General features: G+C 34.3%; 1 protein-coding gene across 2 annotated transcripts in view; it reads right to left on the bottom strand.

Annotated features, from left to right (window-relative positions):
- Window positions 1–9,975: 9,975 nt before the first annotated feature.
- Window positions 9,976–27,309, bottom strand: part of AUG7 (nuclear matrix protein) — an 80,948-nt gene continuing 63,614 nt past the window's right edge. Inside the window, exons 8-10 of one of the 2 annotated variants that reach the window (XM_089813842.1) lie at window positions 11,111–11,209; window positions 10,532–10,762; window positions 9,976–10,264 (exon numbers count right to left, since the gene is read on the bottom strand). In XM_089813842.1, the coding sequence (XP_089669968.1) occupies window positions 10,547–10,762; window positions 11,111–11,209 (315 nt within the window). In that variant the 3' untranslated portion in view covers window positions 9,976–10,264; window positions 10,532–10,546. Of the gene's footprint in view, window positions 10,265–10,357; window positions 10,763–11,110; window positions 11,210–27,309 lie in introns of those variants that run through there. The other variant, XM_089813841.1, reaches the window with a different exon arrangement.

Here is a 27,309-nt window from a genome sequence, read left to right as displayed (position 1 = left end):
CTTATCCTTACATCATTGCACTTAATCCCGTGTTCAATGGAGGATAACCTATATCTGGTGGACATGTGCCTGGTTGTATGACATATCATGATGCTAACTTCTATGCATTCTAGGTCTCCTGAGGCCTTTATATTCAGGCACTCCTAGTGTACTCTGAACCAGTTATTGAATGAATATCGTCATTCTAATCATACTCTATCTATTTTTGTCTATTGTGTGCTTGTGTTGAGTTCTTTAGTTCTTGGGTGAATTCTGGCCTAAGCCAAATTCTTACAGTAATCTTGTTATATATAATTTTGTTTACTTAATTTATTCATCGTCTATTTATATTATAAGTAAAATAACATAGTTAATTTTACATTATCAAACTTCCTGATTCCCATTTCTTTTTTTTAGATAGAAAACTTGATCGTGTGTGTGTGTGTGTGTGTGTGTTTTAGACGCTCACAATATGATAAATAATTATATACTATTATAATGATATACTTACATGATAATATTATATATCAATAGAGTCTTTACTTTCTTTATTAATAATATTTAATTCTCAATTATATTATAATATTATCCTTGAATATGTCCATATCATAATATAATATCATTAATCTTTTATTTATATATTTTTATTCTATCATTATAATAATTATATATCAATATTATATAATAATGCTTGATGCACTACTATTAATATTTATATATTCAATATTTATTTAATAATAGTGTACATAATTTATTAATAACATTATTGTTATTATTATGTGTATGATTGATATCCATGAATCTTGATTACCTTACTAATATTATCAATCTTTTATTTATTATATCTTAATACTATTATTATAATTATAATGTAATATCATACTGTATGATAATAACATTATTGTTATTATTTTATTTATTAATAATGATTTGACCTTTAATATTACCTTATTAATGTATTATTATATCATTAATATATTATTATTTATTCTTTAATAATATATTATACCATTAATAATATATCAATATTTCTTTTAATATATTATAACATTAAGAAATAATATATTTATTTATTCATAATAATTTACTTATATTACCCTAATTAGGGGACATGACATTCAAATAAATTTATTTTTCTTTAAAACAATCCTCCATCTACATTGAAATTATACAACTAACTATTTAAACTTGTTGTTCCAATGACTGTGTTTGATTTACTTTTGCACTATTAAGCCAAGTTTATATTGCATTTTAAATATAATATAATTTCTTTTGAAAAATTCTCTATGAATGAGTAGATGGACCCATTTACATTTACCTAATTTTTAAATAAAAGTACTTTTGAATTATTCATTCTAATAAAATTTAAACTAATTTCAGCACTATTGTGAGTATTTAACATTTTATTTTATTTCTCTACGCGAGTTTACACCTCACTATGTCAAACTAGATTTTTCTGTTACTAGAAAAAGAAATCAATATTTGTTTTTAAAATTGTTGGGTTGCTATCATGTGGTAGTATTCAAAATGCAAAATTGAAATGTTCCCTTTCTGATTTTATATGATATTTAAAGCCTCTAATCAGGTTTTTAAAATCAAACAAACAATATTTCCAAGATCCACCAATTTCTCAATAAAATCCAAATCGGGTATGCCCGAAATAGTGCCAAAAATTTCACGGTTTCACATAATATTAATAAATCTGAAAGTGGGCATTTTTAAAAAAATTTCACCAGCATAACGGCCTACAAAATGACATTTCCATATCTATATAGCATTTACACAACAACTCCCAAACAGAGTACCCAAACAATGCTCATCGGGCTCCTGAAAATAACACAAAATAGCTCAGAAACACCACAAAAACACTAATAATATATCACAGAAGTATAACCACAACCAAATACCTGTATTCAGCTCTATTTTAACATCTTAATGTCTGAAATACAGCAGCAACCCAAACTGATATGAAATACTCAACCAAAAACACCAAACTCTTACAAAAAACACACCCGAAAACCCACAAATTTGCACTATTCAGCACAAGGAAAAACTCTGCATGAGCTTGCACATGGAATGGCTTTAAACTCCTGTCCTTAGCCTTCTTGAAAATTTGCAAACTCCGGTCCTTGGGTCTCCTTCTCCACAGGTTTGGCAGCGTCTTTTTGAGCCTGCCTGCCTTAGCAAAGATTATTATTTTTAATTATTTGAAAAGGGGACATGACAAGTCCTCCCCTCCCAAATATTGATTGTCCTCAAGAAATGAAGATTGGAATGCTCAAGAATATGTGCTCCTTCCCAAGTTGCATCCTTCAATGGTAATCCTTTCGATTTGACCAAATGATCTATGATGCTCCTATTTCTCAATCTTTTCTCTCTTGTATCCAAAATCTCTTCTGGTATCAAAACTAATTTCCCTTCATCATCAAGAGGTGGTAATTCTATAGATACTATGGTTTGCTAGCCTATAACCTTCTTCAAGAAAGATACATGGAAAATATTATGTATTTTGTTGTTTGGTGGGAGCTCCAACTCATAAGCTACCTCTCCTACCTTCTTGATGATCTTATAAGGCCCATAGAACCTTGGCTTGAGCTTCTCTGCCCCACTCCTCTTCAAGGTGCTTTGCCTATATGGCTGCAACCTGACAAATACCAAATCTCCCACCTCAAAAGATCTTTCAGCCCTTTTCCTATTAGCGTACAACTTATGTTGGTTCTGTGCATGTTGTAGATTATCCTTGAGGGACCTTATTATGTCTTGGCTTTGCTTGACGAAATCACTTGTTGCAAGTACTCTGCTATCTAAAAGTACTAGATCAACAAAGGAAAGGGCATCATAACCATAAAGAGCACGAAAAGGAGGCATACCAATAGACATGTGATGAGATGTATTATAACAATACTCCCCTAGGTGCAACCATTTCACCCAAACATGTTGTTGATTTGAAACATAGTTCCTCAAATATCCCTCTATCCATTTATTAACTATCTTTGTTTGTCCATTTGTTTGAGGGTGATAGCTAGTACTGGGAGTGAGTTCAATTCCTACCAAATGAAAGAGCTCCTTCCAAAAAGAGCTTAGGAATCTACTATCCCGGTCACTGACAATGTTTCTAGGCAAGCCATGTAATCTAAAAATTTCCTTGAAGAACAATTTAGCCACTTGTGATGCCTTGAAATCAGATGTGATAGGAAAGAAATGTGCATACTTAGTTAGTCTATCTACCACCACATATATGCAATCCTTACCTTGAACCTTGGGCAACCGAGTGATGAAGTCCATGCAAATACTTTCCCATTTTTGTTCAGGAATAGGAAGTTGTTGCAACAACCCTACAGAAAAATTTTGCTCACTCTTGCTTTGTTGGCATACCATACATTCCTTAATGTGTTTAAGGACATCCTCCTTCATACCCTTCTATGAAAACCGCTCTCAAATTTTGCATGTATGTCTTGAAGTATCCTTGATGACCAGCCAAAGGTGTGTCATGAAAGGCCCTCAATATCCTCTCCTTAGTTTTTGATCCTGGCACTAAAAAGATCCTATTCTTCTAATAAATCAATTCATCAACAACCTTGTACCTATTATCATTCACTAACTTATCCAAAATTTTGGTGGCAAAGGAATCTTTAGCACCCTCTGAAATTATGGAGACTTTCCAATCAATAGAGATAGATGTTAAGGAACACAAAGTGGGCTTCGTTGAGAGAGCATCAACAACCACATTATTCTTTCTTTTCATGTATTCAATATCAAAATCATAAGCTTTCAATTTGCTTACCCATTTTTGTTGACGATCATTCAAATCCCTTTGGTTTAAGAAGAACCTGAGGCTATTATGGTCTGTCTTTAATGAATCTCCCACATACCAAATATTGTCTAAACTTATGAAGTGCATGCATGATTGCCAACATTTTCTTATCATAGATGGAGTAACCTTTCTCTAGTTGATTTAGTTTACTACTCTCAAATGCTATTGGATTTCCCCTTTGAGTTAGGATAGCCCCTATACCTTCTCCAGAAGCATCACATTCAACAACAAAAGGTAAAGAGAAATCTGGAATTGCAAACATAGGGCATGAACTCATTACCTCTTTAAGCTTATCAAATGTTTTTTGTGCCTCTTCTATCCAAACAAAAGCTCCTTTCTTTGTCAAATCAGTCAAGGGGGCAGCAAGCTAAGAAAATCATTTGGCAAATCTCCTATAGTAGCTACACAACCCGAAGAAACCTCTCAACTATGTAAGATTAGTGGGTGGAGGCCAATCCAAAATTGCCTAGATTTTTTGTTAATCAACCTGTACTCCTTTAGAACTTATAATATGTCCCAAATATAGGATCTCTGTCAAACCAAACTCACATTTAGATAGCTTAGCATAGAAGGATTGTTGCTCCAAGATTCCCAAAACAGTGTCTATGTGCTTTAGATGCTCTTCCCATGTTTTACTGTAAATCAAGATATCATCAAAAAATACCAAAACAAATTTTCGAAGATGATGGCTGAATACCTTATTCATACAAGATTGGAATGTTGCAGGTGCATTAGTGAGGCCAAATGGCATAACAAGAAATTCAAAGTGCCTACAGTGACATCTAAAAGCAATCTTTTCCACATCTTCACTCCTCATTCGGATTTGATGGTACCCTGATCTTAAGTCAATTTTTGAGAAGTATACAGCACCATGTAACTCATCAATGAGTTCATCTATGTGTGGTATGGGATACCTATTTTTTATGGTCTTCTTATTTAGAGCCTTGTAGTCTATACACATTCTCATTGTACCATCCTTTTTCTTGACAAGTACCACAGATGATGCAAATGGACTAGAGCTAGGCCTTATGAATCCCATGTCCAGGAGTTCCTTAATAGTTTTTTTCAATTTCTTCTTTATAACCACTTGGATGGCAGTATGGAGTTGTTATAACTGGTTTGGCACCCTGTTCTAACTCTATAACATGCTCAAAACCTCTATCTGGTGGTAATCCTGGAGGCAAGTCATTGAAAACTATACTATGCTTAGCAAGAATATTTTGAATTTCAAAATGGAAATTACCTTGATTCTTTGGAGAGCTTGTTGGATGGATTATGACTCCGGTTGCCCATGCTACTTGGCCTCTTCGAAAAGTCCTCTCCATCCTCTTTGCAGAGACCACCTTAGGTGCTCCATTCGATAAGCCCCTAAATAAGACTTATTTCCCATTGGAATGAAATGTAAACTTCATAGTTTGATGGTTCATGTAATAGCCTCCAATAGAGTGCAACCATTGAACACCCAATACAAGATCTGTCTCCCCAATGCCAACAACATAGAAGTCATCACATAACTCATAATCTCCTAAGGTCATCTTGAGTTGTTTCACCACCTGTGTGCAAGGCATAGTGAATCCATCGGCTACAGTAACATTGAATCCCTCAAAATCTTTTGCTTTAAGCCCTCTTTTCATGACAAATCCCTCATCAATAAAATTGTGAGTTGCCCCACTATCAAGAAGAACTATCAACCTTTGCCCTGCTAGTACCCCTCAAATTGGAAAGGGATGGTATCTTGGGACTCCTGATAATGCTACTAAAGTGCCATCCTTGTTGATTTCTTTTTCTTTCTCTCCTTCTTCCTCCTCCTTAGTGTCATGAGATTCCTCATGCTCATCTGAATCAAATTCTGAAGCAACTTCAATATAGTGCACTTGACCTTTCCCCAAACATCTGTGTCCTAGAACCCATGGTTCTCTACAAGTGAAACAAAGCTTTTTCCTTCATAATTCACTCCTAGTCTCTTCATCTATCTTCTTTTTTGCCACATTTATCACATCTTTTGGTGGTAGTGTTGAAAAAGTCTTTTTTTGAAAATTCCCCTTATGTTGCCAAAGATTTGGGGGTTTTCGATTAGTGATTGGTTTCATAGGCACGCAAGTTTCAAGTTGCAAGCTTCTTTTGATAGCTTCCTATAAAGTTGACGGTGAGAAAGCCTTAACCAAACCCTTAACAAAATCTTCCAAACCATCAAGAAAAAGATAAACAATCCTCTTTTCACTCATATTGGGTACCATAACAGCCACTTTTTGAAACTCTTCTATATACTCATTAACTGATTTGGTTTGCTTCAACTTTGACAATTCTTTAAAATACTCTTCATCATCCTTGAGGTCAAATCTATCTATCGCTCTTTGACTGAAATCATCAAATGTAGTTACCTGATCATGACCTTGAGTAGTCATTCCATGATACCACCAATCATAGGTTGCATCTTCCAAGTGTAGACTTGCAAATTGAACAACATCACTCTTCTTCATGGGGTTAAGTGTGAAGAAGGTCTGTAATTTTTGTAGCCATTCTCTAGCTGAAATTTTATTTGTTCCATCAACAGTAGGTGCTGTAAACTTGTTTATTTTATTTTTGAGCTCTCTTCCTCTTATGTCATGCTCCCCCCTGTACTCTTTCTTGGGCATCAAAGTGTTCATCATATCCACATATTCTCTAAAAGGAACCGAACTGCAAAAGTCATCATCTAAGCCATTGTAAGTAGCTCTTAATGCAATCAAGTTACCTGTAACCTCTTCCACGAGATTAAGGGTTGGATTTGGTACTGGTGGCTCATCTGCAAGCAGGAAAATAGTTTTTGTTGATTTAGAGGGTGTGGGTTTCAGATTTATTGGCTCCTCCGAAGTGCTCCCTTTCTCATTAGTAGATGCAACTCCTTGCAGTTTTTCTGTCAATATTCGCAAAGCCTCTCTACTTTCTACCAAACTATCCACTGTTTACCTCTGAGTATTCTGGATGTCTTGGAAGAATTTTTTTGCCATCTCATTTGGGTCAGCCATACTTTTTCCTTCCTTGGATTTTGTACTTTTAATTTTAACTGAAGGTTTGATCAAAATTTTTTTATTCTTTTCTCGCTGTGAATATCTCTTTTCTCTTTCACTTAGTTGCATGCAAACTTTTACAAACCCTCAGGCTGGCAAGATCATAGCTTTGATAGCACTGAAATGTCCCCTTTCTGATTTTATATAATGTTTAAAGCCTCTAATTAGGTTTTTAAAATCAAACAACCAATATTTCAAAGATCCACCAATTTCTCAATAAAACCCAAATCGGGTATGCCCAAAATAGTGCCAAAAACTTCACAGCTTCACATATTATTAATAAATCTGAAAGTGGACATTTTTACAGAAATTTCACCAGCATAATGACCTACAAAATGACATTTTCAGATCTATATAGCATTTACACAACAGCTCCCAAACGGAGTACAAAAACAATGCTCATTAGGCTCTTGAAAATAACACAAAATAGCCTGAAAACACCACAAAAACACTAATAATATATCACAGAAGTATAACCACAACCAAATACCTGTATTCAGCTCTAATTTAACATCTTAATGTTTGAAATACAACAGCAACCCAAACTGATATGAAATACTCAACCGAAAACACCAAACTCTTACAAAAAAACACCCGAAAAGCCACAAATTTGCACTGTTCAGCACAAGGGCAAACTCTGCATGAGCTTGCATATGGAATGGCTTTAAACTCCCATCCTTAGCCTTCCTGGAAACCTGCAAACTCCCGTCCTTGGGTCTCCTTCTCCACAGATTTGGCAGCCTCTTTTTGAGCTTACTTGCCTTAGCAAAGATTATTATTTTTAATTATTTGAAAAGGGGACATGACAAAAATCAAAAATTTGTTAAATATACTACATAAGCATGACACTTTAAGCTAGTAAGAAAGGTCATCACATTAACATGTTTGCTACCCTAATTTGTTAGTATACTACAAAAACATGACATGTCTCTAAGCTAGTAAGAGAGGTCATTACATTAGCATGTTTGCTACCCTTTCGAGAAGGGTGAATCGAACCTCTAACAAATAGTGTATTCATTGATCTAAGAGGTTTTGATAAGGATTATTACAACAGACTACACATATCAAGCATTCCTTTCTTTGGAGGAAGAAGCAATGCTATGGGGTTTTTTTTTAAAAGAAAAAAAATTGAACGTTTAAAAATTCTTAATGAGCTTAACTTGCACATTTAAATCCACATTTCATTTGAGACAAATTACTTTTACACTTCTACACAATTTTATTTACAAATTATAATTTCTTTAGAGTATTCCTCAACCTATATTGAAATTTTACAACTAATTATTTATGTTTATTGTTCCAATGAATGTGTTTCACATAGACAAAATTTGTTTACGACTTTTAAACCATCAATTTATTCAATACTTAAATAAAGGTACTTCTCAATTATTTATAATAATAAAATTCATAAAATATTAATATGACTTAACTATTTTTTTATAATGTATTTTTATCAAAACCTAGAGTAAATTACACCTCACTCATAAAAAAATTAAAAATAAAAAGTAATGCTAAGATACTTCCAAAACTATATTACTATTTTACACCTCTAATAAATCAAAATTAATTGAATTATTAAGAGTATTAACAATATCTTAAAAACCTTTCATGCCCATAGAGAAATAATATTATCAAGAATATCAAAATATAAAAATAATAATATTAATATTTAAATATTAAACATAAATCGAAAAACTAATTAATCTTCTCAATCAACCCAATATGAACTATTTTTAAAAAATAAATAAATTTTAAGTACAACAAAATCTAATATTTTTTTTTTGAGTGGTAGTCTAAAAAGAATAAAAAGAATAATCAAAATAGAAAGTTTGTCCATATCACTTAAAACCAGTTAAATTAAAGATAATTAACTTTCTTAATATTTTAAATAAAAATAATTGAATCTATAGTAAAGTAAAAGCACTTAAGTAATAATAATTTAAATCAAAGTGAATCTAAATAAATGAACCAATATGACAGAAAAACTTCCTATTATATAACCAAACTATGTTGTCCAGTCACATATTAACATACAGCTATTACCCCTTGCTTTAGAGAACATATGCATTTTCAATTAATACCATCCAGCCTTCAAAATAATGACAAAGTATTCTTGTTTGCCTCGTACCATAAAAACTAAATGCTTTTATTTATAAAAAAAACTAAATGCCTGATTATATTCTTACTTATACTTGCCTGCTTATTTTCTATTTATAAGAGTGTCCCAGAAATCTGATGGAATAAACAGATGCAATATATTTAAGGCCTAGGACTCACACCATTATTCTCATAAAGTAAGTTCATGTTCAAAAAATGCATAACACTCGCCATAAGAGATATATTTTAACTGATCTTGGAAGATAAGGCCTACCACTACTGTAATTGGACATTCATTGCACTGGCATCAGTCCAAAGTCCTGAACCTTTTTTTTCCCAAAGTGCTTTAGAATCTTACAGTGCTCAGTGAACATTAGGTAATCATATTAATTAAATGCTAGAAATTATACTACATCAATAAATGTGAATAACCTTCTGAAAGTGCAATCTTTAAACCTCAGACAAATTCCATCATCTCGAATTTTCTATTCATTCCTTACGAAGGATGAATGAAAAAGTCAACCAAAAAAAATTTGCGGGATGATGCTCCCAACAAATTTATTAAGCTCTAATAAATTAGGTGCAAGCAGTGTGGGGAATACAACATGAACAAAGGGAGGAGAAGCGTCTCATCTCTTAACCCTCTAATGAGTAGGTGTTGGTTTTTTATCCATTTAATTTTTACAAGTTCGAAAATTTCCATCAGAAATTATAGAACTTCAAAAGTATTAATTTAAATATTTCAGAAAAAAGGAAGGAGTTGTAGGTTCAAAAGTTTTGAATTGTGGATTGTTTAAAAACATCATTGTAATCTAGGAGCTACTAAGGTGCTTATCTTATGGGCTTAATGAAGATTGCTATATTTTACAACTATTTTGCATTCATTTTAAAAGTGGATTGATTGCAGAATATCAAATGTGTCGTCTTAGGTGCTTATATTAGATGAAGTTAAGTAAGATCGTTACATTTTCACTGTTTTATATTCAAGTTAAGAGTAATTTCAAATGAAAGAATGCAATCCATCCCACAGAAGAATACGCAGTAAATAAATTTATTTAGGAGTGTGCCATTTTTAATTGGATTTTTTGTTGTTTCCAAGCTTGTAAGACAGGTAAATAAGGTTGTTTAAACAGGAGTCTTCTCTATAAGTACACAGGTTAAATCAGGTGACTGAAGCCTTCGTATCAATGATAAGTTATATTATTTTAGTTTTTGTATTGTGAATTCATTGTTCCCAGCATCGAGGTGGGTTATAATAAGCACCGAGCTTCTGTGCGCATTGATCTCTTGGGAAGTTTCATTGATATGTGGAAGTTTATGAAATCTGTGTCAAACAAACAAGTCATATTTATAAGATTAATTCACATTGCAACGGTGTTTAGATCCCAAGAGGAAATAATAATCACTTGCTCGAGTCTTATTCACTAAGATGGGAATAGCTTTATCATATATATACAACATAGTACAGGGAATTGATTTTCTCTATTCATACACCTTTAAAGATTGCCAAAACCAATTTCAATACAAAACTTAAGTGCCATATCTCCTAATTAATCTTGTTAGAAGCATTAGCATGCCAAAGAAAGTTGACCTTTGATCAATATTATTATTCATCAGCAGCTTCTGATCTTTGGTCTCGTACACAAGCTGCTGAAAGAATTCCAAGATCACGATTCAAAGTGGTCAAAGCTTCTTCACACTCTGAGATGATCTTCATAACAGACGACGACTTTGGAGAAGTTGAATCATTGTCAATTGTTGCATCTGCCCCAATTGCAACTGCTGCATAAGAATCCCTCAAATTTCGGAGGTTCCGCAGAAACTGTAAAGCATTAAGAGCAAAATAAGGCAACTCCATAAGACAATTTACCTTCTCTAAACATCAAGGCTGCATTTAAGTAAGGCATACAAGATCCATGTGTGTGTGCATTTACACGACTTAAGAGGCCATTTATTAAAAAAGACCAACTATTGATCCAGTTGTCAAATTTACTCTCTATGCTAGGTTATTATTAGGACAAAGACAGTGTGAGTTCAAGATATTCTATAATCAAGTTGGTTACACAGTGGCCTAGAAGGTCAACCATGAATTAAATATCCAATCAGGTTAATCTTGTCCATGTAGTTTCACATTGAGAGGAAAATTAGAAATTGAAGGTTGAAATACAACCTTTAGCAACACTTTGTAGGTATTCAATAAATCATTTGCTGCTGGGCCCAGACCATGTAGTTGCGGAAGCTCCATCATATGAGTCCATGGTCGAATTTCCTGGGCACAAGTAACATTATCAAGAAATGAGAAACAAATAAAGCACATGTCATACCTTCAATCCATCTCTGTAGCATGTTCATGTTCACAAACTGAACAAGCACTTTGGAATTCGTGAAAATATTTTTCAGTTTCTTATTTTCACTTTCAAATGAGAAGTAAAATATAAAGACGAATTTAAACAAAATAGCTATTTGATGTGTAACATGACATCCAGGACGTAATAGCTCAGCACCATTCCTATCTTCAATCCCATACAAAATGGATATAAGAAACACACATGCTTGCCAAACTTGAAGATATAAAGTTTGAATTCATGTCACTGATCAAAGTGCGTCAGTGGAACTCAAAATTACATCCAGTTACAATATTGATGAAATCGTGTAGAAGATAACTCTAGAAGATGAGAAGGCAACTAGGACTACAGCTATAATGATTAAACAGTAGAGACAAGAAGAGGGGTAAACCAAAAACGTGTAAACCCTAGCAACAGAATACAAATACAAATATACATAGCCAAGAGTCCCATTTGGTGCTCAACACAAATACAATGCACATCTCAAGCCAAAAGCTACAAGATACCAGGTAAAAGATACAAGATCAGTTATGAGCAATGATTACGATCTTTTGACCCTGAAGGTGGCAGTGCATGACTGAAAGTACTATTACTGGGAAGTTTTCTCTTTTGCAGCTAAACGAAACATGAATTTAAACAACAGTGTTTTCCATTCTATAACAGAGATCATTAGATATACACATCAACATATGGATTGGTTTGAATAAGATACATGGCACTTATGACAGCATTTGACAAAGAACATGATTAAATGCATGCAACCCCAAAGCATACAAAGCTACTTTGAAAGGTAGAATATCAATGTAACACATTTAAACAAGAACCTTCATTATTGCTTGACTTGCCAAACTTGCACAATAACAACACAAATTACTCACTCTAAAACTTCAGTAGCATGAGCTTAACACACACTTCCTATTCTATGTGCATAAAGCATTTGTTTCAATTTGCAAGCTCTTGAAGCGAAACTTCTAGGGAAAAAGATAAAATAATGATTTAACATTGCTTATAAGGAAACTCTATCTCTATTCACTGAGAGGAAGCAACCAAAAACTAAAACTGCTTCAAATTTCCTTGCTTCAACTAGGCTTTCTCCTTAGTCACTTTTTCCCTTTTTAACCCTTCATTGTTTCTTCTCTTGGTTTTATTTGATGAATGAAACCTCATATAGAACATTTTAGCCACCACTGCTACGTTATTCGATCTTTTGACCAGCACAACAACTAGAAAGTAATTGTCTTATTTCATACTTTTAGACCATTATATCCAGCTGGCTCGCAACTTAGTTAATCTTGACAATTTTCATATGGTTGCCCTTCCTACAACCTCAGTCACTTGAAGCACACTTTTTTAGCATTATAACCAGCTTTGAAAGGTATAAAATCACATGACATTGAGGCCTTCACATAGCTTAGCCATGATTGCCACTTGAATTGCAGTTTTAAAGTAGCAATGCCACCTTAATTGTGTGATTTTAACTTGATGGAATCGAGTACTCGGTCACCTTTTCTAGCAGTCCTCTCACACTCTTGACTCTAAACCATGGCAAAGGAACAAAATGTCTTGCATATGAAATGGTTGATGTTTGTTGTGTTTTACAGCCATCTTGACTGTTTGAATTGTCACTTTTAAGTGGCATTACCATTTTAAAAAGGTAAGTAGCCCTTTCATTTTTACATTTCTATTAACTTGTCACATATTTTGACCACCCTCTCATTTTAATCTTTCTTGTAAGTGGCATCACGTGCAAAGTTTTGATTTTCTCTTATTCCCACCTTCCCTTCTCAAGTTATTCAACCATTGTTGCTACTTTGGTCACACATTCTCTTCAGTATAGCCAATTAGAAAAAAGTAGAATTACTTAATCTTTGATACTAGACAAGCATTTCAGCCACCATGGCCACTTTGACTTTGCATCACCAGCTAAAAGATGCGTCATTGCTCAAATTAATAACAGCATTGTCACATATTCTTCCCTAACCATGTAGAGTGCAACCTTCCCTAGGTTTGATCATTGAAAATGTACGATAGTGAATGGAACTTGACACTTCATTTTGTAATGTAGTTTGTCAAGTTCTTTGCACTTTGGATTTGGTGTTCCAAGTATTCCAATACTTAGGAATTGGGACATAACAAATGGGAGTAGCAAGTGTGGTAAAAAAGAAACACAAAATAAGATGTATGTAAAATGATAAATCCTGTACCAATAGCTTCAACGATACAAAACCAAATAGAGAACTAAAGCTCCTAGCAAGATTTAGCATTTGTTTAAACCTTAAACATGGATAGAATATATAGTGTGCTCTTACAGCTTTTTTTTGTCTCATTCTTCATTGTATTGGCATTCTTGTGCACTCCAATAGTTGTATTTAATGTCCTTTGTTGCTGTAAACCAGAAAATGCATGTTCAATTCTTTATTATTTCCATTTAGTTGCTTTTTTAAATAATTTTCTGCACTGCTCTTTTTCATTTGAGAGTTAAGGTTTCTTTCTTAATGGTTTGTTTGGATCTTCTAGCATGGTTAGTAAAAGTATGCCAGTCGGTTTCAAAAGGGATGGTGATCAATTGATGGGAGTACTTGGTTCTCATGTCAAGAGCCAATGTTCACTTCCCCCAAGGATATCATAGTGGTAGTCGGCATTCTAGAGTGATATTCCCACTCTAGCAATAGTGTGTGGTGCGTTTGCAAATGATGGAAAAGAAATGTTAAAAAGAAAAAGGAGTAGTTACCGTTAGGATTCTTCAATACTAAGAGGAGGGTTGGGCTGGGGGGATGAATCAAAACAAATAGGTAATTAAAAACTTCTACCACCGATCTACTAACTCGAAATATTAATTTCCAAACAGTATGGCATATAATTGATGCTAACAAATAAAAGATAATAATAGTAAACCACCACACAATCATCACACATAACATAGTGATTTTGGTATCATGGAAACCCTTGTTAGAGGGTGAAAGCCACAGTGGAGATGATACCCACAAGCCCACTACTACAATAAATGAGTTGCTCTGTTAGGAGCATACAATTACCCTTTCTGAGGGTTCACCCTATTAGGAGTGATTTGTACCTTGTTAGAAATACAAAGAGATCCGCTAGGATCTACCTTGTTAAAAAATTTCAACTACTATTTTAAGAGCTTACCCGATTAAGGGATTTACAGCTAGAACCTTTTAGAGTTCACCTAGTTCAGGGATTTAACTATTGTAACTGTTAGGGAACAACTAAATCATTGATCTGGATATGGCACTCCTTGCCTATCAAATCCATTTAGTTCTCTGCTCTTCTGTAACTATTCTCTGCTTTGTATCTTCATCGTAATCTTCATGCACTTCACAATCTTCTCTATTCACTCTCTTCCCTTCTTTGTTCTTGTGTCACAAACCTTCTTTAAAAACTATTAGGTTGGGCATAAATTTTGCCTCTTAATCTTGACCATTCCTTCAAACCTTAAACTTCCCACTCAATCTCCTTAAGCATATTACATATCTCTATGTCTCAATATTATTTATTTTGACAGTGTCGAACTTTAACTAGATTTTCCCTGTCGATTCAAAACGTATTAGCTTTCCCAATAAATTGTTGCAGTTTCTTCATATACTAATCCAACTAACTAATTGATGTCAACGCATCATTTCGCAACTTTCACTCTTGATTCCCCCATTATCCAAAAGGATCGTACATTTCGTAGGTCTCGAATCTTCTAACTTTCCTCCTGTCTTCTTCCTTTGCTTGCCATCTGGAATAATTCAAACTGTTTACACCAGCCAACCAATTAGGTTGTGGTCATAAATATGCAATGAGATAATCACTTAGAGTTTATGCATGTGATCGCATCTCTTGATTCTTCTTCTACCTCAACCGTTATGAAGGTGCTCTATAAACTGTCAGTTGCTCTACTGCAGTCACTGATCATAGGCTTATTCACCAATTGTTATACCTTCACTAATCATGTTCATGTTATAACTTTAATCTCTTCAACAATCATAGTAGTAGTCATCAATGACAACCATTTATCATTATTATGCTTCCATCATAATGCCAACAATCTCCCCCTTTGACATTGATGGAAAAACATTTTTTTCCAAACAAACTATGCTCTCCCTCTTTTTGATAAACTCCCCCTTCACTCACACTTCCTTATCTCTTTTTTCTTTTCTTGTCTCCTCCTTTTATTATAATCAATTTATCAATTTATTCTCCCCATATCATTGTATCGACACTTTATCACTTTCTTCTCCCCCTTTGACAACAATGCCAAAGGTGTAATGCTCAACAATGTGTAAAGCAACCTATCAAAGATTACCTTGTAGTTCACCTTTGCAGCTTTCATAGATGTCTCCCAAGTCTTTTGTACATGACTTTAAAAAATAATCTGCTCATGCAATTTAGTTGTTGTCTCATCCAATTTGTCTATGGACTCATTATCTTGTAATGCATGTATTGCTTCTGCCTTCTTCAAATTCTATTGCATCACCTCCAAGGTAGGAGATAGATAGGATTGTAGCTCCAGTAAATTCTTCACTTGGTTGTCTTGATCTTGTTGCAGTTGCCTAATCTTATGCAAAATCCTTGACTTCTCCACTGTATGATGTAACTGAGCTTGGGACTGGATCAAATTGGCAACTTATGTTTTCCAACTCCTTTTGTGCTCACCTTTTTGCTGTTCCGGATCCTTCACAATCTCTGAGCAGTCTCCTAATTTTGTAAACAATTGTCCTGTTTCATTTAATTTCGTTTTGGTGTCCTTTACCAAGTCTAACAGCTTTTCCCAGTCTGAAGTAACTTTCTCCATCGGTTTACCTGTCATTTACGTTTCCTGACTTTCCTCCACAATGTTCATTGCAGCTATCTACAAATCTGGACTTTGATCGAAAATTGCTTTGGTCAAAGTATTTAATTGAGCTATAACTGAGTTTTCTTCATTATAAGGCGTATTAGATACTAGTTCTGCGAGAACATTTTTGGCTTGCCTTAGTACTCTAGCCTTCTTCTTCTTAAGTCTTGCCTTGTCTCTTATTGCTTTCATCTTCACCTTTTCTGAATATTCAAACAATTCTTTAGGCATCGACTTAGAAATATCTACCGGTGTAGGAATTTCTTCCTCCTCTCCTAAATCTTCTTCTATAAGAAGTTGCACCAGTTTGTCCCTTTTCTGTGTACTTGGCTCTAGGCTCATCTTTCTCTTCACATGATATTCTTCTTCAAACTTCTCTTGTCTTTGTACTTGTTGACTCTCTATAATCTTTCCATCCATCTTTTCAGGTAACAATGCTTCTTCTTGTGCCTTAGGTGATTCTTGTGGACCTGCAATGTCAACAACTACGGCTTCAGCTCCAACAATTAGTGGAATGTCCATGCTTTGTCCTTTAATGTCTTCTACCTATTCAGAGATATCATGGATGATATCACCAATCATTTGTTCAACTGTAAATGTGTCATCCACTTGAATAGGTGTGGATTGATCCTTTCTCTCTTCCCTAGTCTTCAGAATTTTCTTCCACATGTCAATTGTTTCATTATGTAAACTTTGTACATCTTCAACAAGGATTCTTGTTGCTCTGTTCTTTATACCAAATTGCTTCTTGTGAGCTTCATATAATGCTTTAGCATCTTCAGGGCTTAACTCAGGTTATGCCTCTTATAAAGTTCTTTCTATGATTTATCTGTTCATTTGTAGGGCAGATGACCCTCTGGAATCAATCAGTTGCTGCAACTCCTCAAGAATGGTTGAATGTAATTCTAGGGTCATTCTAATGAGCTTATGAAGATGTTTTATTACTGCATCTTCAATCTTTTTCTTGTCTTCTTCACTTCTAAAAGGGCACTTTCAGTTGACCACCACTAATCCACCGGTTTTTATGATACCTTTTGCAATTTCATCTATTGTAGGTCCTCTACTTTTCATTCCTCTCTCCTTTAGCTCTGTGGCTTCTTTATCTAATTCTGTTCTTTCAGCTTCTTCCTCCTAATCTTGTCTTTTGTCACTTTTCTTCTTCCAGATGTCTCTTTTCTAGCTTGACTTCTTCTCACTAGTTCAAAGTTTGCTTCCTTTGTCACCGATCGAGTCTACTTGCTCTTCACTCTCCTATATGTAGAAGGTATATTGGTTGATGGGTCTTCAATCACCACTATAGCTGTACCTGATGTATTTGCTTCTTCATCAACAGTTTGACTTGCAACATTCTTCTTGTTTTCCTCTCTGTCATCATTCTCTTCAATTCTTTTTGGGTACCTATAAGAGCTCCATTGAAAGTACCAAATCTTTTTGCTTTCTTATTCACCTGTTTGGACAACAATTCACCAACATGCTTGCTGACATACTCATCGTCAACCTCATATCCCATAGGTGGAAGCCATTGGGTTCTAGGGTCTATAGCTTGCATAATACATGAGTTTGTATCCAGTAGAAAGCAAATGCCATTCTTATATTTGTTTACAACATTAGTAGAGATTCTCTCTTTTATGCATTAAAGTAATCCCACATTCTAGTATTGAAATTCTCACCTAACACTTTTATGTACTCTCCTATCTGTGTGGTCACTAGTCAATCCTTGGACCATGTAACTTGACCTCTACCTAGAAAATAATTTTGAATTTAAAAGAATATACATACCCGTAGGGCTCCATACTTCAATGATTGTTTCTTGTCCCTCTAAATCCTCTTCATATTCTCTAGTAGTTGAGTTTTGATCATCTCACACAGATCATACACCACATCTTCTTTTGTAATCGTGTAGGCTGCATGGATGACACTGCTTGGAATGCTATTTTTCCTGCTCAACTGGCATACTCTGTAACCTATCACCATCGAAGCGAAACAAACTTCTTTGCCTTTGATTTCTTCAATTGTCATGGTTCTTCCATCATATATGGATTTGGTTAAGACACTAACTAAACTTGTTGCTATTTGCCTTAGCGTGCACTCTTCTCCCTGTGCTTGAAACCCCGTCACTCTATAGATTATGATTTTCGATATCTTGTTTGGTTTATCCAACCACATGTATTGATCATGAACTCCACTCAATACATATTGAATCCAATCTGGGTGAAATTCAGTAGGAATATCCATCCACCGTGTAAGCTAAACCTTTGGTTAAAAGATGTTTGTGCTCATCTTTCAATGTTCCGTCTTTACACAAGTCTTTGTACTCCTTGATTGCTTTTGCTCCCAATTCTTTGATTTTGCAATGAATATATGTTTGAACGTCCTCCAACAATAATAAATCTCATGGAACAATAGACAACACACCAAACATGTCTACTTTGACCATTTTGATTGGTTGGGGCTTGTATTCAGGTCGTGGTTCCTCTGCATTGTTGATTAGGGCAAGTGTTTCAACATTTTGTGTCATTTTGTCCAACTTGAATGATGTAAAAATCTAACAATAAACTAAATTGGTTGTTCGTGGTAAACAAGTTAGGGCTCAATAAAACAGGATAGCAATTATTTGCACAAATTTCATTTCAATCTCAATAATTACTTGATAATGCTCAAAATGGTTCACAAATTCACAAATGAAACTAAAGGTGTGAAATGGAATGACTTCCCTCTAGTTATTGTTGTGAAATAGACGTTACGATCATCAATGGTTTAAATGATACTTTTACCAACAGTAAGAATGGTGTCTTGTCACTGGTTAACAAATACTCACCGGTTAGTGCTTCACCAACGGTTATGACCAATGACAGCTAGATATATGAAACCTTTTCAAGCAATCTTCGCAGATTTAATCTCTTTTCTCAAAATCTTTAGATAAATCAAAATAATTCAGTTTACATCATAATATGCAAATTCATCATACCACTCTTGTCTATAGGGGATCAGTAACTAATTTTCCTTTATGTGCTCCCCCTAAGCAAATATGTGCTTAACATGAAGACGAACCCTCTACACTAGAGAATGGTGTTTTTCTTTCAGATGACATGACTTGTTCTTGTTTATCTTCTTTCTTTACCCAAATCTTCTTCATCTCATTTCTGATTTCATCAAGGCTTACAAGATTCTTCATTTTCCTTTTCTGTGACTGGCTCCTATGTCTGTAATCTCTAGAAAACTTTGTTGCACTGGAAACAAATATTGGAAGATAATCTCTAGCATTACCTCTGTGTGCTCTAAATCTGCAATTCTCAGTAAAGTGTCCAAACTTACCATACACCAAGCATGTAGGATTGAATTGTTGCTCTCTTCTATTAGGGTTCGTTTGGATATTGGCATTAGCAAATGTTGCATTTATTTTATATCCGGAATTTGTCAAATGCTTGATTTGTTGATTGGAATTGGGTTTTGTTGAGCAGGAAAAATAAAAATAAAAATTTGATTAAATTCCAATTCCAATTCTAATTCCACCTCTTGAGGCAGAATTAACAAATTCTCATTTCAGACCATAATGGGAATTCGAAACTCATATTCCAATTTCGGTTTGACCATCGAAACTGAGGATTATTTTTTTATAGAATTTGTTCCTACCAATTCCAGCAAATAAACAGGCCCTTAAAGTTACTGGTTGAACAAGTGAGCTAGGATCTTTCAACTTAGATCTACATTCCTCAGCTTTGTATCCATACTTGTTGCATGTGTATTAGTAAACATTGATACTACTATTATTTTATCTATTATTAGGTCTAGATCTACATACATATGCAACATGACCATATTTATGACAATTGTAGCAACAACCTTCAAATAAATTGGATTTATCCACAATTAAAACAAGTAGGTTTGTTAGACCTCTTACCTAGTTCTTTTGCGGCTCCCTTCTAGTTGTTTGTTGCTTCTTGGATTCACCTTTGGATGACTCATTGTTAATGAATGTTCCTTTGTTTGTGTAACCAATACAAGTTGTATCATTCTGTCTCCTTTGGTTCTTCAACTGACCATCAAGCTTTTGCATGCTATCATTGTGTTGCTTCAGCTTTGCATTTGCATCTTTCTCAATTTGCAAATCCTTCTTCAATTTATCTTTCTCTTCTTTCAACCTTTGATTTTCTGTCACAATCTTTTGATTTTTCATAGTCTATGCATGAAGGTGCTCATGCATGATAGCACTCACTTGGGATATATTGAATAGTTGTTCATCCTTTTCTTCAATGCATTCTCAGTAGCTCTCCTTGCATCTTCAACAAATTTTATAGCTTCCTCGGCTGCTCTTTTTCCTTCAAGATCTTCACACATCCTGACTAATTGACTTTCAAGTTCTCTATTCAAGTTTGTCACATTGTCTTTAAGCTTCTGATTCTTTTCCATCAATTATGCAATTGCTTCTTTAGGTACATGGCTCCTTCAAATAGTTGATCAATATAGTCTTGGCTTTTATTTAGCCTGTCATAGAGTTCTCTTCTCATAGCTATGGACTTTCTTAGCTTTTCTTGCAGTTCTTGAATCATTTGCTTAGCACTTTCAAGTTGCTTCTCATGGCTGTAATTTTCCATGATTTGGATCTTTTCGTCAAGCTATTAGGCTTATTACCAAAAGGACCAATGCTCTGATACCAATTGTTAGAATTCTTGAGTTCGGGGGGGAGGTGTAATCAGTACAAACAGGTAATTAAAAACTTCTACCACCGATCTGCTAACTTGAAATATTAATTTCCAAACAGTAAGGCATATAACTAATGCTAACAAATAAAAGATAATAACAGTAAACCACCACACAATCATCACACATAATACAATGATTCGGGTATCCTGAAAACCCTTGTTAGAGGGTGAAAACCATGGTGGGGATGATACCCACAAGCTAACTATTGCAGTAAATTAGTTGCCCTATTAGGAGCATACAATTACCCTATCTAAGCGTTCACCCTAATAGGAGTGATTTGTACATTATTAGAAGTACAAATAGATCTGCTAGAATCTCCCTTGTTAAAAGATTTCAACTACTCTTCTAAGAGCTTTACCAATTAAGGGATTTACAACTAGAACCTGTTAGGGTTCGCCTGATTCAAAGATTTAACAGTTGTAACTGTTAAGGAAAAACTAAATCATTGATTTGGATATGGCACTCCTTGTCTATCATATCCAATTAGTTCTACGCTCTTCTACAGCTGTTCTCTGCTCTGTATCTTGGTCACAATCTTCATATAACTCACAATCTTCTCTATTCACTCTTTTCTCTTCTTTTTTGTGTCACAAACCTTCTTCAAGATCTATTAGGTTAGGCATAACTTTTTCCTCTTAATCCTAACCATTCGTTCAAACCTTAAGCTTCCCGCTCAACCTCCTTAAGCATTTTACATATCTCAATGTCTCAATTATGATTTATTCTGACTACGTTGGGCTTCAATTCTATTTCCATGTCAATCACTTAGAATAGTCAAAACGTATTACATTTCCCAATGCATCATTGTAGTGTTGCCTTATACTGATCCAACTAACTAATGTCAATACATCATCTCACAACTTTCACTCTTGATTCCCACATTATCTAATAGGATCATACTGTAGTGCCTACCCTCGTTCACATCTTCTCTGGACATATTATTGCTATTATTATCAGACTTTGATGGACTAGTTTTATGTAGATGGATTAATGGTATTGTTTTGACACTATCAGACATTATGTTATGGATTCAGTGATTATATGATGAGATCATTTAGACTTCACATTTCATGTATGTATGATGATCATTATATTGTTTTCAGTTATTGTTGATGATTAGCTAGATGATTATTATTTCATGAGTTTTATTATGGATACTTACCCCATACTTGCATGTGTATGGTGTGCGTGTTTTCTTATTGTATGGCGTTTCTGATGTGGTTAAGGAAGGGAGTCGTAGTCACCTGCTTAGTCGGGATCTAAACGATGCACCACTTCCTGCCATTGCCTGTTTAGCTTAGCACTATATATATTGTATGTACATGCATAGTTTTTCTGCAGGTTGCAGGTACCGGGTATCGACTTCCCTGAATTGCCAGGATGAGCGTACCCTATTATACTATCTCAATGATAAGAGAGGGGAGATAAATTCTCAAGTCCAAATCCCAAACCCTAAAACCATTTGTCCTAGTGAGTTAGGACAAGTATCTGAGTTGAGTACCCACTGAATGTGTCGGATGACATATTTTGTGATTTTTAATCTTTTAGACTGATTTCGTATGAATTGTCCTATGATGGGTTTTCATATTTTATCATGAAGGTCTATGGTGAATTTTCTATTAATTAAGTCTTAACAAATAGATTTAATTAATAAATTAATTATTTGAGAGATTAAATATCATGATTTTTGATATTTTGATTATGATTAATTCAAGGAGAATTAATTGAGAAATAAAAGAATTAAATTAAAAGAAAATTAGAAATTAAAATAAATAATAATTATAAAATATTAATAAACTAATAAACAAATACTAATAATAAAAGTTATAAAAAAATTAAAATAAAAGTTATAAAAATTAAAATGGGAGTTATAAATGGAAATTAGTTAAAAATAATTGGAATTATAAACTTGCTTGGAAATTAATGCAGTTCCCCATTTTCATGTGTCAACAACACGGGGGTTAGTGCATCAATTGAGCACATGGTGTCTACAACCCTAGGGCTTATCAAAAAGGTTGGAAATAGGTCCATGCTTAGTTGGCGATATCTTCCAGCTGGTTCTAGAAGCATTCTAGGGTTATCCGAAAGCTCTTTATATATTCGGGCATTCCTTAATAGCTTGGACATAGCATGGATAGGGTGGTTAGCGTGAAGAACAGTTGAAGCATTGGAGGATTCGGGAAAATTCTGAAGGAGGGGAGCTTGCTTTGCGGGTTATCTGAGGATAAGCGAGTTAGCATCAGAATCCGGATAGATTCTTGTGATTTCATTATGATACTTCTGCATCTTGCTCTCCCCTGTCTTCTTCGTATTTTTCCATATGTCTTCATTGTGCATTTTCAATTTGAGCAATTAAGTTTTATTTAAGGATTCTATATGCTTAGATCTGATAATAATACGGACTAGGGTTGCAATTCATGGACAAACCCATTAGAATTAGTCATCAGAGAATTTTTTAAAAAGAACAAGTTTCATAGAGAGGCTCTGAAAATGAAAGCTTGTATTTTTATAAACATACTGTGATTCTGTATATTATATATATATATATATATATATATATATATATATATAAACCTTATTATATATATATATATACATACATATATATATATATATATATATAATATATATTTATATATATTCATAACCTTACTGCGGCAGAAATGTTTTAATAAACGAATTTCGCAACTTATGAAATCGCGTTGCGATTTTATGTTAAAATATATATTAATGCATGTTTGGGTGGGGGCGGAATCGCACCCCGTACTCGTGTTTTAAAAGGGCGCGCGGTACCTGCTACGCAGTGTACCTGCGACTGTATCGGCCGCAAGGTACCTGCGTTAGCAGGGTACCCGCGGCAAATGTCACAACAGTGACAGCCGACGGCATAATCGATTCGGCTTTGTTTTATGGAAATTATGTTATTCGATTTCCTTCATGTGATATGAATCGAAATTAATAAAAAATTCGGTTTCGTTTTTATAAAATGCAAAAAAATAAATATTATATTATATATGTACGTATGTATATATTTAAATATAAATATATATATATGTATATATGTAATATATATATATATATATATATATATATATGTTATTAAAAGATTTAAAGTTGATAATAAAAGATTTATGAATTCATCTTTTTTAATGATGAATAGTTTTGTAATTTTATAATTTTAACTATTATGAATTCATTAATAGTTTAAGATTATAAAATATATGAAGATTAAGTTAGTGGAAACGTCTTTTAAATATTATAATTGGAAACTGAAGTTTAGAGGGAATTTTTAATTCATCCAAAAATTAATACATGGAAAAACGTAGGAAAATGTTCTTCCTCTAAACTTGGAATACAAAAACTGAGATTTTGCATATGAATTCAAATTTGAAAACTTAGCAAAACCAAAACATGTGTTTACATTGTGTATTCCTTATGCTAATGTTTTGGGTTTTGGGTTGACTAGTGTTGACCGGTATAGGACGTCTACCAGAGGCTTGGGGGTTATGTGGATGTGATGTCTTGATGATGTTTTAATCTCGATCTTTATAAACCCAACCATGATTATGTGATGGAATGCTCTATGAATTGGTTGTGAATACTAATTGTTATAGTTGAGATTCTTATGTTTGGAACCCTTGACTTAACCATTATTTTTGGTCATCGATCAGTTATCCTTGGATATATTCTAGTCGCCATGATGGGACTAATATGTGGATTTATTTTTGATGATGTCATGATGTGACATGTTTGACTCAACCATTTTGGAGTCTTCGATCAATATGATTTTGAGATATATTTTGATTATTGAGAACCAATGGATATTTTTGATTATCAGTGATACTTCAGTTGCCAATAGAGAGCTGTTGTGTTCATGATTTTCTATGGATGTTGCTCATGGTGATTTGATGCTTTTATGCATATTTGATGATTTTTAATCATGGATATTTGTTGATCCTTATTATGGTGATTTTGTGGACTTTCTTTATGATTATGATACCATGAGCATTAGGGTAGGATATCTGCATGTAGTGTCGGGAAGTGGCTTGCAATGGGGGCCGGGGCCCTAAGAGGCTGCCAGGGTAACTCATTGTAAGTTGGATTAATAAGTGATAACATTCACACACTTAATACTAACTGAATGAACCTAAAAAGATAAGAGTTTTTGGTTCTCGCCCATGCCTTGAGTGCTTGTATAGGCTAGGATGGGAGTAGAGAGAACGCATGGTTGCGACCTTGCATTCCATAGTATGCCTTGTCAGTATGAAAGGATACTAGTGGCCGCATGAGATCTGTATGGACCCGTGGAGTTTAGCTAACTGCCAGGGTAACTTGTACGAGATAAATGCGATGACACTTTCCCGCTTGCATAGTAGGTTCCTACATGTCATTGTGTGCCTCTGGGAAGTAGATGTTTGTTTTGTGATTGGAACCCTTAAATTAGTATACTTTTAGGATTCCTGGACTTTAGAGATTTGTGCCATGTAGTTTTGATAGCTTGTCTGAGACTCGAGATTATCTCCTCAGCACAGTGGGAGTGGACCACTTAGGTACCACGTGGTCGGGTGGTAGTGTATTTTCCACTCTTATCATTTGAGATTCATTGGGACATTGTGGTTAATGCGTCCTTCGTGATGGTGGATATGTATCCTTTCATTGATGATTAGCATATGTTAGATGATGATATCTTATGCTTTACTTTTTATGTTAGTAGGATGTTTAGGAGTGACATTCCTACTATAATAATACCGATGATCTCTTCGGTGCTTGGAATGTTACGCACGGAGGGATGGCTAGGATCCATGATGGTCTAATGATGCTATTAACGGTTGGGAGGAACCGTGCACTTAATTTATTTATTTGATCTTTATGATAGATGTAAATGACTTTTATGATGATGTATCATGAGTATCATGTGATTATCTTTACTTTGATGTATCATGGGTTAGGATAGGATGAAGTACCTTATTCTACTTATGTATATTCTTTTAAGCCTTCATACCCTGTGACATGTACAGAGGATGAATGAGCATTTGGTTATGTAATAATTGAACATTGGACTTATCATATTATTTCATGTGGATGTTGTACTAGATGGATTCATGTAAGTAATTCACGTTACGGGGATCTTAAAGAATGTAATCTGTTGTATATGTTAAGTTTACTCTTTAGATGGACATTGCTATTGCTTCAGTTATTACGAATAAGTTATATGTGGTATTTACTTTCATGGAAAAAAAAAAAATGCTACCAAACTTAGTGAAATACTAGGTTAATTCTTTGGATCCCTTGGCGGGGCATTACACATACATTTTGTAGGTCTTGAATCCTCTAACTTTCCTCGAGTGTTCTTCATTTGTTTGACATCTGGAATAATTCAAGCTATTTACACCAGTCAACCAATTAGGTTGTGGTCCTAAATATGCATTGGGATAATCACTTAGTCTATGCATGTGATCACTTCTCTTGATTCTTCTTTTGCCTTGGTCGTTGTCAAGGAACTCTGTAAACTGTCAGTTGCTTTGTTGTAGTCACCAATCATAGACTTACTCACAGATCGTTATAGCTTCAGTGGTCATGTTCCTGTTCTGACTTTTATCCCTTGACCGATTATAGTAGTTGTCATCAATGACAACCATATATCATTATTATGCTTCCATCACAATGTTCCATCATAATGGAAATAGTTACCATGTAGGAGGAAATAGTTGGGGAAACTTGTAATGTTCTCTTTTCCGATGCCCTAGCTTTTGGCCTAAAATTACAATTACAACATAACCAAATAAAATATATCTTTCCTACTAGGTTTAGGAACATTAACTCAATCTCATTGATGGAGTTCCTTAGCAATTTCCCCAAATTGGGGGGTACCATCACATAACCAATCATAAATTCATCATGGCCTTTCATCTTACATCCCACAAGAGGTAGGAATGTCCAAATTGTACCAAATCCATCTCTTGGGGTAATCAATTCATCACTTACCCCATAGGAGGCAGGAACACCCAACCAAGACCAGATCCATCTTCTAGGGTGATCAATTCATCACATAGCCCACAAGAGGCAAGAACATCCAACGAGGATCAAATTCATCTCTTTGGGTTTCATTTCATCACTTAGCTCACAAGAAGCAAAAACATTCAACCAAGACCAGATCTATCTCTTGTAGTAATCAATTCATCACTTATCCCACATTAGACAAGGGCATCCAACCAAGACAAGACCCATCTCTTGGAGTAATCAATTCATCACTTAGCCCACAAGAGGCAAGAACATCCAACTAGGACCAAATCCATCTCTTGGGGTAATCAATTCATCATTTAGTCCATAAAGGCAAGACTGTCCAATTATGGACCGACTATCCCCCAATTGGAGTGGTGTACTTAATTTGGAGAAGCTAGTAAACCGTAACTCCCTATCTTACTTTCTCCAACTTATATGGAATATACACATGGATATATGTAAACACCCAATTTTTAT

Source organism: Cupressus sempervirens, chromosome 2 (genome assembly GCF_028749045.1).
Source record: "Cupressus sempervirens isolate cs-2001-9-10 chromosome 2, ASM2874904v1, whole genome shotgun sequence".
In the NCBI taxonomy this organism is placed as follows: domain Eukaryota; kingdom Viridiplantae; phylum Streptophyta; class Pinopsida; order Cupressales; family Cupressaceae; genus Cupressus; species Cupressus sempervirens.
This window is presented reverse-complemented; position numbering and strand designations above follow the sequence as displayed.